The sequence below is a fragment of the Colius striatus genome, chromosome Z (assembly GCF_028858725.1).
Source record: "Colius striatus isolate bColStr4 chromosome Z, bColStr4.1.hap1, whole genome shotgun sequence".
Lineage (NCBI taxonomy): Eukaryota > Metazoa > Chordata > Aves > Coliiformes > Coliidae > Colius > Colius striatus.
The window spans coordinates 49,180,880-49,194,243 of record NC_084790.1 but is presented as its reverse complement, the minus strand read 5'-3'; the positions used below and the strand labels follow the sequence as shown (position 1 = coordinate 49,194,243).

At 38.0% G+C, this 13,364-nt stretch overlaps 1 protein-coding gene across 4 annotated transcripts in view; it reads right to left on the bottom strand.

Moving 5' to 3' along the window:
- Positions 1-13,364, bottom strand: part of AP3B1 (adaptor related protein complex 3 subunit beta 1) — a 157,994-nt gene that overhangs the window by 83,847 nt on the left and 60,783 nt on the right. For all 4 annotated transcript variants that reach the window (XM_062017754.1, XM_062017755.1, XM_062017752.1 and 1 more), the window contains exons 10-13: positions 11,175-11,229; positions 11,024-11,095; positions 8,572-8,634; positions 7,530-7,662 (exon numbers count right to left, since the gene is read on the bottom strand). In XM_062017754.1, coding sequence (XP_061873738.1) covers positions 7,530-7,662; positions 8,572-8,634; positions 11,024-11,095; positions 11,175-11,229 — 323 coding nt within the window. The remainder of the gene's footprint in view (positions 1-7,529; positions 7,663-8,571; positions 8,635-11,023; positions 11,096-11,174; positions 11,230-13,364) is intronic.

Here is a 13,364-nt window from a genome sequence, read left to right as displayed (position 1 = left end):
TGTTAGATATTTAAAAAAAGACAATTCTCAAAACTTTAAAATTACAGTCTGGAATATATGGATTGAGTTACATTGCAATGACAACATTCATCACTGAGTGTTCAGTGATATTACTTAACAAGAATAATGGTTCAGCAAAATAAATGGAAGCCAAAAAACATTTGTTGACAATGTAGAAACGATAAAATAAAGTTCAACAGATGAAGAGTCACCATAGGAACTACTTTAATGCACTCTGTGGGAGCACAGTTAAAGAACTGAACCAGAATCTAAGCAAACTAGTATGGTTCCTTTTACGTAAGTGTAGATATCAAAAGAGAAAGTACAAACAAAAGCCAAAAGAATATTAAATGAGTATTAGAATAAGGACTGACACAGTCTGGAAAAACAAACAGGCTCTCTGAGGCTTGCTTTGTGCACATGAAGAATCTCAAACCAGAAAAAACACATAAACCCAAAAGGAAGAGACAGAACTGGCATTTTGAATGAGCAGTAAGAAAATTAAAAAATTTAACAGTTCCAGAATTATCAAAGAAAAAGTAGATACAAAACAATGACAAATGAACACAGAATTTCAAAGCAATGTATATTTAAAAGGTCGTAAAAAGTAAATAAAATTTACTTTTACTTTACTTAGAAATCAGGCTAACAAAGCGAGGAGGTGGAGTTGCTCTCTATGTGATAGAGCAATTACAAGTGCTTTGAACTCTGCCTGGGTGGGGATGAAGGGGGGGTTGAGTGCTCATAGGTGAAAATTAAGGGGGAGGGTAAGGTGGATGATATTGTTGTAGGAGTTTGCTACAGGACACCTGATCAGGAAGTGGAAGTGGATGAGGCCTTCTGCAAACAACTGAGAGCTGCCTCATGATCATAATACCTAGTCCTCATGGGGGACTTCAACCTCCCAGGTATTTACTGGCAAAGCCACTCAGCTAAGCACACACTGTCCAGGAGGTTCCTACAGATTGTTGATGACAACTTCCTGTCGCAGGTGATCAAATGGTGCTCACAAATGAGGAGGGCCTGGTTGGGGATGTGAAGGTTGGAGGCAACCTTGGCTGCAGCGACCATGAGATGGCAGAGTTCAAGATCCTGTGTGCAAACGGCAGGAAGCACAGCAGGACCATGACCCTGGACTTCAGATGAGCTGACTTTGGCCTCTTCAAAAACCTGCTTGGACGGATCTCATCAGGTAAGATCCTAGAAGAGAGAAGTGCCCTCCAAGCCCAGGATCAGTGTGTCTCAACGTGTAGGAAAGCAGGAAAAGGAGGCAGGAGGCCTCCTGGATGAGCAAAGATATGCTGAGAGAACTCAGGCAGAAAGCAGCCATCTATGAGAGGTGGAAACAGGGCCTGGTTTCTTGGGAAGAGTATAGGAACATCGCCAGGGCATGCAGGGATGCAATAGGCTAAAGCCTATTTAGAATGAAACCTGTCCAGGAAGGTAAAAGAAAATGAGAAGGCTTTTTTTCAGGTACATCAGCAGCAAAAGGAAGTTGAGGGGTAATGTGGGCCTGCTGCTAAACACAGAGGTTGCCCTGGTGATCGAGGATGCAGAGAAGGCTGAAGTACTGAATGTCTTCTTGCTTCAGTCTTTACAGCCAAGGCCAGCCCTCAGGAAGCCCAGTCCAGCAAGGATAACAGGATGGCCAGGACAGCAGAGGACTTGCCCTGGGTGGAAGAGGAAGAGGTTAAAGACTTGTTGGCCAAGTTAAGGCTCATAAGTCAATGGGACCTGATGGGATGCGTCCAAGAGTGCTGAGAGAGCTGGCTGATGTGATTGTTAAGCCTCTCTCCATCATTTTTGAACAATCATGGAGGACAGGTGAGGTGCCTGAGGACTGGAGAAAGGCCAATGTCACTCCAGTCTTCAAAAAGGGAAGGAAGGACAACCTAGGAAACTACAGGCTGGTCAGCCTCACCTCTATCCCTGGAAAGGTGATGGAACAACTCATCCTGAATGCTGTCACTAAACATATGAAGGAAAAGATGGTTATCAGGGGGAGTCAGCATGGATTCACCAAGGGGAAATCCTGTTTGACCAACCTGATAACCTTCTATGAGGGCACAACCGGCTGGCTGGATGAGGGGAGAGCAGCGGATGTTATGTACCTTGACTTCAGCAAGGCTTTTGACATTGTGCAACCTCATCTAGCTGGACCTGCTTCTGCAGTGGGGGTTTGACTAGATGATCTCCAGAAAGTCCCTTCGAGCCCCTACCATTCCATGATTCTACAATTCTATGAAATTCTTAAAATAGATCAAATATCATGGAAAACCTGATCACAAATGCCTTTACCAATTAGAAGAGTACACAATGTATCAACAATTTTAATTTTCACAAATCATGGTAAAAGTCTTAGGATAATGTCCACTACTAGTTTACTTCAAACAATTTTGAAGCAATATGAAAATGAGTAGTTTGAGCAGAAAAACCTTTGCATATCCTGGAGTATGACAACTTCTCAAAAGCAATGTGCTAAATCATACAATGTTCCATTTTGCCAAATAATAATTTATCTAAAACCTATTAACATAGTGGACAGTTGCTCGTGCGGAATGAATTAAGGACTTTTTCATAGTTGAGAATTTGGTCACATTACAACAGAAAATCATAAAAAGACCCCAGTAAGGAGTGTATTAGCAGAGAACATTCAAAACTGCCTTCTGAAATACTACACTTGATACTACTGATGTTGAGTCAAGTTTCCTTCCATTTACTTTAACTGATATTTGCAGAAACAAAGACATGCAACTGAATACTAATTTATCCAATCTATAATTCTTATAATCACTATGTCTAAAAGCAGGTGCATCAACTGTTTTTCAAAGGAATATACCAATTGAATCTTGTTGCAAGGCTGTACACCAGTGATCAAGTGTACCCCCACCAGATAACACCAAGCTATGGGATGTCATTCAGAGGGAGATGTACAATATCAAGAAGTGGGCCCATGTGAACCTCAGCAGGTTCAAAAAGGCCAAGCACCAAGGTCCTGCACCTGGATCACGGTAACCAATATCAATATAGGCTGAGGGAGGAAGAGATTGAGAGCAGAGCTTTGGAGAAGGACTTGGGGGTACCGGTGGATGACAAACTGGATAAACTGTCAGTGTAAGCTCCCAGCCCAGAAAGAAAAGCATTTCCTGGGCTGCACCAAAAGCAGTGTAGGCAGCAAGCTGGATGAGGCAATTCTGTTCTTCTACTCCCCTCTGGTGAGACCTACACCCCACTTGCAGTGCTGTGACCAGCTCTGGGTCCTCAACACAGGAAAGATCTGTTGGACCAGGCACAGAGGAGGGACACAAAAATTATCAAGAGGGCTGGAACACCTCTCCTGTGAGAGAAGCCTCCTAAGAATTTGAAGAATAAAAGGCTCCAGTGAGACCTTCTTGTGGTCTTTCAATACTTAAAGAGGGCTTAGAAGAAAGAAGGGGACTTTTTAGCAGGGCCTGCTGCAACAGGACAAGGGATAAAGGCTTTCAACTTAAAGATAGTAGATTCAGACTAGATATAAGGAAGAAACTTTTTTACAATGATAGTGTTGAAACACTGGAACAGGTTGCCGAGAGAAGTGAAACATGCCCTGTTTCTGTAAATATTCAAGATCAGGTTAGATGGCACTCAGAGTAACCTACTATAGTTGAAGACATCTCAGCTCGTTCGAGGGAGCCTGGACCAGATGACCTTTAAGGTCTTCTTCCAACCCAAACCATTCTAGATTCTTTGGATTATTAGAAAGTTATGTAATTAGTTAAAAGTAAAGTTGAAATTATTAGAGCTAAGTATCCAAACAAATCTTAAGTTTCTGCTTCTTAGAACTGCCTGAAATCTAAGCTTTTACCATTAATATTTCCACAATTACAAATAACACACATTAATAGCACATTACCACATTAATACATATAAATTGAATGTTACAAGGAGTTGATTTGCTTTTATGTCATTCTAACAGTAATTCTAATAGATAGGTATTATTCACCTAATATATTAACAGTTCCACTAATTTTTCAACTTGGCTATTCAAATTTGTATGGACTGGTTAAGAAAAAATTTGGTTTACCTATACATCCTACAACTCTGCTTACATTCTCTATTACCCCAAACCTCAACTTTAACAAACAATGAAAGTCATCAATTTGGCAAAATCCTGTAGTATCTCTTGTATATGTAAAACAGGCAGAAAAAAGAAACTTCATATGATCCAATCTGTCTCTTACATCTAAAGGTAATTCCATGTAACAGTGGGGCCAGCAGTCAGCTGAAATTGCTTAAAGGAAATGCAACAGTAAAATGCCATGTCACACTGCAGGGTCAAAATAACTTTTTTTTTTTTTTGTAATTCCTTCAGGAAAATAATTAATATCCCTCAAAATGGCTTACAATTTTTTTCCAAGGTTCTTGAAAAGTTGTGAAATGCTCTTGAAATTTTCTTTGCATGTTTATGAGTGTTTTCATAGACTCATAGAATGGTACAGGTAGGAAGGGACCTTTAGAGATCATCTAGTCCAATCCCCCTGCTAAAAGCAGGTCCACCTAGATCAGATCACACAGGAACACATCCAGGCTGGTTTTGAAGACCTCCAGAGGAGACTCCATGCCCTCCCTGGGCAGCCTGTGCCAGGGCTCCCTCTCCCTCACAGTGAAATAGTTTTTTCCTTATGTTTAAAGGGAACTTCTTGTGTTCCATTCTTGTTGAAGTCAAGGTAGACAACATCTGCTGCTCTCCCCTCATCTAGCCAGCTAGTTATGCCATCATAGAAGGCTGTCTGGCTGGTCAAACAGGACTTCCCCTTGGTGAATCCATGCTGACTCCCTCTGACAACCATCTTTTCCTTCATATATTTAGTAACATCATTCAGGATGAGTTGTTCCATCGTCTTTCCAGGGACGGAGGTGAGACTGACCAACCTGTAGTCTCCCGGGTTGTCCTTCTTGCCCTTTTTGAAGACTGGAGTGACATTGGCCTTTCTCCAGTCCTCAGGCACCTCACCTGTCCTCCATAATTGTTCCAAAATGATGGAGAGTGGCTTAACAACCAGCTTTGTTTAAAGTCAAATTTCCTCTACCGAGGGAAGCTGAGGGTTATGATAAAAGCCCTACATTTGAATCAGAGAAGCACATACAAAAACTAGAAAGCTCAATGACACAGACACTCAAAAGAGCTCTGTTTTGAGTTATTCCAGCTGGACTTGACTGATTCCTGAAAAAACTTTTGTGTAATAACACTCCCAGTCAGCATCTCAGTTCCGAAATGATTAGTGGCATAGCTCCTGTTACAAATACAGCCAGTTCTTGGCTATTGGGCTGTATTTACAAGTAAAGGCCTTTCTAGTACAAGGGCATAGAATTGTGAGGCAGTTTTTTCCACAAGTTTGTCCTCCACAATTCCATTTTGATTTAGTAGAGCTAATCTGGTCATCCCACTTCTGTACTCAAGTGAATTCTGCACAATAAGAAAGCAGTGCAGAGAAGGCAGAGCTGACTCTTCTTTCAAGGACCTCAACTTGCTGGACTTACCAGCTTGAGCTTCATGCTATACAAAGGCAACAGAACTGCTTCCAAGCTTCAAAGAACTGTGGAAGAAGTAGCATGGCAAATGGATTACTTGCACACTTGAAGAGTTAAAGTTGGAGGAAAGCAAGATTAATTAAGACTCTCAAATCTTTTCTCCTACACCTGCTAAATCTCTTTTTTTCTCTCTTATCATTCCCAAAATTCTTTTTATGTTCAGTAAGCTGTGACTATCAGTAATTTCCTGCCACCCGGGAAGTACCATGTAAATTATGCCATACTATTCATTCATTGAAAGAAGGGGTAAAGACACTGCAGCTATGGTAAAGCAATTTGCCAGCTGCCAAGTTTAAAAAATCCTCAATATATCCTTTGCAGTCTTTCACAACTTTAAGCACAACAAGATAATTGTATTTGCTAGACAACTACTTAGGAACAGTCAAGAAAATTAATCTTGTTGAGGCATAACTTTGAACATGCACTTGCACATGTCTCTGTGTGTATATATATATATCTTGGGTTACTTTGAAAAAAAGATTAAACTGAGAAGCTATGATAACATAAAAAAGCCTTTTAATCTTATCTTCGTTCCTTCTTAGCAAGAAGAAAAACAAAGCAAGAAAACAGAAGATTTATCAAGTAACAATCTCAGTATACTGAAATAATAGTTTTATCATTTTATTTCAGACAGAAAAAAATAGGTATTTGCACATGCTAAAAGAAGCCTGCTGACCTAAATGAAGATTGCTAGTAGAATTAAGTAGAATTACACACAAGCTTTGAATCTTGTATTTTTAATATGGTCATTGTTGAATGTAACATAAAAATGTGCATAGTGCAGACATAGCCTGTGACACAATACAGGAAGATATTTTAAACACAGTTGATAACCAGAAAATCATAAAGGAACATAAGGTCTGAAGCACTAGCAAATTAAAGTCACATATATTAAAACTACCAAGCTATACACTGAAGCCTCTCAGGAATTTCTAATACAAGGTGAAAAAGGAGAGAAGGAGGACTCATACTTCATAAATCAGGCAAGAAAAATCTCTGAGCGTATCAGTGGGTCACAGGATGACTATGTGCTACCAAAATGATGTCCCTAATAAAAGCCTTCTTAGGATTATAATGAAAAATATATCTAGCAGATATGAAGAGAAGTTAATGTTGTTTTTCAGAGCTTACAGTTTATTTAACTTGTGTTCTCTGAACAATTCTAATTACTCCAGTCCACCCCAGACCCAGACTTCCTTCTTCCTGACATTATTATTTTAAACCACATCTTTCGGCACTCTATTTCCAATATTTAACTATATTCATATAGACCAGACATTATACAATTATCTTTTGATTTTTTTACTGATGACTTCTGTGCAATATTCATTGGTAACTGGTAGGAGTATCAAATATTATCAGATATTGATTCACAGCGCTGCTATTTCCTATTTGACTTTATCTGCTCCTTTTTGTGCCCCCTAGTGACTTGCAACTATGTTTCAGTACATAAAAATAACAGGAAACTAGATGATTACAAAATCAAGTCAGATTTGGGTTCCATTATCCTAAAACCATTTATTGTTTTTTTCAGTTAGGCATTGATTCACTTAAAGAAACCCCAAACATTCCAAGCTTTCAGCACCCTCTACAGGCTAACTGTTTTGCTGCAACTACAGATGTAAGTAAAACTACTATAATCTAGGATAATCACAACGGCCCACTTTAATAATTACAGTATTTTGAGAAAAAACAGATAATCATGTAATTGCAGGTCAAGAGGACTTAATTTCACTAACAAAAGAGAAAATAAGTACCCAGTGATTAACAGAACATTTGAAGTGCTTTGAACAAAAAATACCAGCAGAATCACTGTTCTCATCCAGTCATACCAAGCTAAAGTCTTGTAAAAGTTAACTCCCGTGTATTTTGTAAGGGGATCTGCTCCGTGTGGTTCTCATTAAGAAAAGGTTTCATGCCATTTGCTACTCAGAAAATAAACAGAACATTTAGCATACCATCTCTGTTGGACAGTAAACACACAAGGCCATTAAGGCATGTGTCAGTCACTTCAGTGATGTTAGTTGCGCATCTGCCTATGGCCTGAATTGTAGCCGCAGCAAACTGCTTGTCTTGGCTTCTCACATATGTCTAGGGAAAAAGGATTTTTACAAGTCAATACAACCAATAACCAGTTCAACCAAAGACTTACCATATTATTCTCATAAGACAAACATACTGCATAATAAATTCAATCTGGAAAGCTACACTGCATATCAGAAGTTATACTTTTTTCAACTCATTGTCACTTTTAGAAGACATTTTCCTGCTGGCTTTGGTTAACTATGGCCATGCAAACCTCTGATTTCAAGAAAGCTTGGGGCAAGGGACAATTACCCAAAACCAACAATTAGTTTGTGTGCAAGGTTGGAGGAGTTGATGAGCTCTCTCTGCAGAGAGGTTTCAGTTCATTTATCCAGGAGCATCTGTGAAACTACGAGTAACCTACCTGCCTGAGAACCAGTACCTTTCAGAGAAATCCAGCCAGAGAACTGAAGCAATGAAATAGATGTCACAAGCAAAAAGGAAAGGACAGACACTGTTTCACAATATAGGCAGAACATCTTGCTGAGACATATACAGATTTTGGAGACAATATTATTTCATCAAATTACATACAGAAATGAGGCTTGGCAATATATGCTAATGGTCAAATATTGCTAAAATCAAGACCCCATCATCTCGGGACTTAAAGTGTCAGTCAAGTTGATAGAATTTGCTTAATGGAATTTAGAATGACTGAGTTTTTCTCAGCACTTTTTTGGGGGGGATAGATGGAAGTAGAGTGAGAAACACAACACTCAGCCTCCTTTCCACATATAAAAAGCTCCATTATCTATTATGATATGAGACAGTTTCATTTCCATTCTGAGAACATTTTCTCCTGAAAAAGACTTTAACTTGAAAAATTTAAGATTAAGAATCTAGACAAAAGAACCAATAATGGCAATTGGCCAACAGAGAGCATTTCAAACAAAAAGAATACACTTTTGCACAAACCTGAAATTCTCGAAGCAGAGTTGATATGTTGGCTTCATTTGCTAAGTTTGTCAAGATTTCAAGCTAGAAGAAAAAAAACTCATATTTTATCAAAATCTAAACCAAAATGTTATCGGCAGTACCACATATGCACTATATTTTTATAGTATATAAATAAAAGAGAATACTGCTAAAAATATTAACCAGTAGCAGCATTGCACTCAGGAGGAATATTCTCCCTACAAGTACATGCAAAGTTTTCAAAGCAGGACTCAAGCGTTCAGCGATGCATTTTCTATGAGCTCTAGCTTTACTGTTGCATTGCATAGCAAATGGGCTTTGAAATACTTCTGGTTGCCAATGTTATACAACAGACCTTAGTGTGCAAGAACCATGTGACAATGCAAGAAGAAATAAAAGAAATCCTAACTGCCACTGGGGAGGAATGAAGTGTCCATTATATTCAGATGAACAGCAACAAAAGACATTTTAAGTCAGGAACGAAACAGTTACATCTATGAGACTCCTCATATCTTCATCAGCATCAGGACAACATACAACACTTGGCATATATTGTTAAGATTCTACACATAACAGGTTGTTTTAACTTTGAAGAATTCCAGTACAATTTGAATGAGGTAAACTAAAGAAAAAGACAATTCTGTGTCTATAAAGGGAAGTCAGCACTTCAGAAATCTGTTGGTATTTTTTGAGTTGGATGCACCCAGACAAGGACACCTAATTGATACGGTCTACCTGTACTTCAGAAGCAATTTGATGAGACCTGCCACTAAAGGCTCTTAACAGTACATATCTAGCATAGAATACAAAACAAATGGATGAGAGAAGAATAAGCAGGTAAAAAAAAAAAAAGATACTTTGTTGGTCTTTTTCTTTTCAACATGTTCATCTATGAACAAAGAAAGTAAGGAGAAGATAGGTGTCAAAACTTTCAGCTGATGTTACAGTTTTCAGAAAAGTGAAGACACAGGCTGACTAAGAAAAGCTGCATGTAAAGTTCAAATACTATGTGACTGGTTGATAAATAGAAAAAAAATCAACACAGATAAATGTAAAGTAATGTTCATAAATGGGAAGAACCTTTAACTTTACAGAAAATTATTGTAGCTGATAATTTGTGGTTAAAATAGGCAACTCTATGAAAATACAAGCTCAATGCTACGTAGTGATCAAAACTAGCAACATGATATTGAGAAAGAAACAGAGAACAAAACAGAAATCTAACCAGTGCAACAGATGAATTCTATAGTGCTCCTATATCTTAAATACTACTACAGGTCTCATTCCCTTAACAGATGGAACTATGGGGATAGAAGATGGAGAAAAATGCAAGAGTTTGTTATGCATGTATCCATGTAGGTTGTCTTCAATTTATCAACCACCAAGAAAGAACTGAGACAATGAACATAAAAATTACAATTTCTGCTTCTCCAACTCTTCATCATTGTATTATCAATTAATATGGGTATTAAAATTTATCAACTTTCAATTATTTCAGGAGTGACTCTTCCTAGATAGTAGTAAGTAGTCTTAACACCATTCATGACAGTTTTCGTTATCCTTAAACGTAGGTAAGATCTTTTTGCTTCCAATTGCCTAAAATATGTTTAGATTTAATGATGCAGTAATAAAAATACGATGGGTTGGACATAGCCATCTTGAACTGCACCACTCTGCATATGCAATGAGGATGCAACATGGATATAAAATGAATATAAGGAAAAAATGTTTCTTTAAGAAACCCATACCTTCCACTCAAATGCAAGTGCCTATGGCAATCTAAAGCAACACAAGAGAAAAGGCACATAATAGTAGACAATTTTTTAGCCATTGTTTTGTCAAGGATTTCATGTCTGTTAAAGACTTAAAAATAGAGAAAATATGAAGACAGATCAAAACATGCACGGAGATGTGTCCTTGAGGAAAGAATGAAGTACTTCTAATGCCAAATACTGACTTCAAAGGGAATTTTGGACTCTAACACAGTCCCATTTTGTTCAAGACACAGATTTAAACTCTTTTTAAGCTAAGAGTATCAAAGACTATGTGATTTTGTTTCTCTTCATTTGAGAAGATTCCTCCTCCCATAAAAACAGTAAAAATCTAAATGTTTTAATGGTTGGTTAGATAAAAAATGTATATAAAAATCTGTATATATAAAAACAGCTCTGTATCACTAAAGGTGCCAAAAATGGTAGTGGAAAACATAGCCCATCTGCCATCTACAATATGGTAAGAACTTTCAGATGGCCTGACAAGCCTGAAGGACTCTTGTGGACTTAATTAAAAGCCACAACTCCACAATTCTTAGTTAAAAAAACCAAACCAAAACAACAAAAAAGAAACAAAAAGTACAGAATGATGAGAGTCACACTGGTGCAAGAAAATTTTAACTTCCTGTTGTAAACAGATTTGTCCACCAATATATAGACCAAGTTGCCTTTAAACTCACCTTCAGTGTTTTGATCATTGTTGGGTCAGTTGATCTAACATAGAAACTCTTCAGGTAAGGTTCAAACATGCCCTGAAAAGCAGAACATATTTAAGTAGCTTGCCTATGTTTCATATAAAATGCGGTTTAGAAAATTCTAAATAGAGCATACCTTTCTCTGAATTGACATAGTGGCAATATTTTGCAGAACAATATACTGCACCTCCCTAGAATTCAAAAGGAAAAACAAGAGTTATCCTACAAAATTTTTGATAAATAGAACAATGTGACATGGCAAAGAAAATCCAATTCTATTTGAATCTAAAGTTAGTTATACATTTGACACGGCATGACCATAGAATAAAAACCTTATTGACAACTGCTACAAAAGTTCACTGTCTGCTTCACAGGAAGATGGATGATGAAATCAGGCTCTCATTTTTAAAAACCTAAAATTTGCACTGACATCAGTGTAATAGTGCAATGCTTCTTGTAGGCCTTGGGTCTTTGTTTAAACAAAAAAAATCATTTAAAACATTACCATTCTGGCATCCCCAGAAATAGCTCAAAGAAACCTTACATTTTGTCCACCACCTTGAAACTTAAATATTTCAGGATAACATGTCTGAGAACAAAATCACATGGGTTTTATCTCTAGTGTGGAAATTACAGCACTAGTTAAAAGAATATCCAATTCTTGCACAGCTAATAATTCTCAAAAAGGGCCAGGGTTTCCTGCTACTTAAGAGCATACAGTGGCATATATAAGCATCTATAAAAAAGCATTGTTTTTGTCAAGATACAGACAACAGAATTAGGTAATATTCTAAACATAAAAACATCAAATATGTTTAGAGGATATTCTCATCATTAATGTATTAGTTTAAAAGCCTCAGAAGTGAGCAAAAAGAAATCTGGGTACTAGTCTAAAGCTTTCAAACTACAGAGTTTCTGCCTCCAATTGCTTAAAAACCAAGTCATAATTTACATGCAATTTTTCTGAACGCTGAGTGCTCAAATTCTTTCATGATGCAAATCATATCCTAATAGAGAAATCACCACATCCATTATCTCATTTAAAACCATCTAATAGCCCTGTAGTAATTACAGTTGTTGCTTACAAAGAAAAGTAATAATAGAGAAGTACTTAATATCTTTTAAACCTATTTTTATGTAATTCTTACATAGGTATATGGAAATAGTCAGTTGCACATGATGAACCCATGTTGGGGCAAGCTGTGAGGAGCTGCCCCTGTGGGAGGCCCCATGCTGGAGCAGTTCATGAGGAGCTGCAGCCCATGGGAAGGACCCACACTGGAGATGTTCATGGGGGACTGTCTCCCATGGTAGGGACCCCACAGTGTAGTGGTAGGAAGTGTCAGGAGGCCTCCCTCTGAGAAGAAACAGTAGCAAAGTCCATCTGTAATGAACTGACCACAACCTCCATCTCCCATCCCCTGCACTGCTAGGGGGGAAGGAAAGGGAGTCCCGGGAAGAGGATGGGTAGGATGAGGTGTTTTTAAGACAGTTTTATCACTCACCTCCCTGCTCTTATTGTTTCTTTAATAATTCATACCTTTTTCTCCCTAAGTTGAGTTTGTTTTTGCTAATTGCTGAGTGATCTCCCTGTCCTTATCTCCACACACAAACCTCTCATTATATATTTTTCTCTCTCCGTCCAGCTTAGGAGTGGGGGAAGTGACATTACAATTTGGTGGGCACCTGGTACCTAGCTAGGGCTAACCACCACAAGCAGATATTGGCATAATATGCTAAAACTATCAAACAAAAAAGAAAAAAAAGCATTATCAACCTTATGAAACATGTGGCCAGTGAGACAGACCCTTTATAAGGAAGCAGATGAGGTCACACTGAGGATTATAAAGTCTAAATTAGATGTCCTGAATGAAATATAAACTTGTTCTTTAAAAACAGACCCAGGATTACAGTAACATAGGGAATTCAGCAGCATCAAATGGTATTTTAACAAATACTTGGTTTATGTTTCTCTGTCAACAAGAATTCTTCAATATAAAATGCAGGAAAAGAAAATACATATCTGAAGATCCATGTAGGCCATATGGAACCTCAATATAATACAATTTAAAATAACTTCTAATAATTTAAAAAAATCAGGAACTTAGCAAATTAATCAGTACTGCACCTATTTGAATGCTAATGATTCTTAACTAAACCATATTCCTCAGCATCTTGTCGTGGTTTAGGCCCATCAGGGAACAAAGGCCACGATTAGCCTCGAGTACCGAAGAGGCTGAGGACTGCTCGAGGGCAGGGAGGGCTTAATTGCCGCTTAAGGTTCAGGACAAAACAGACCAGGCTACTCGGTTTTGGGGAAGAAAAC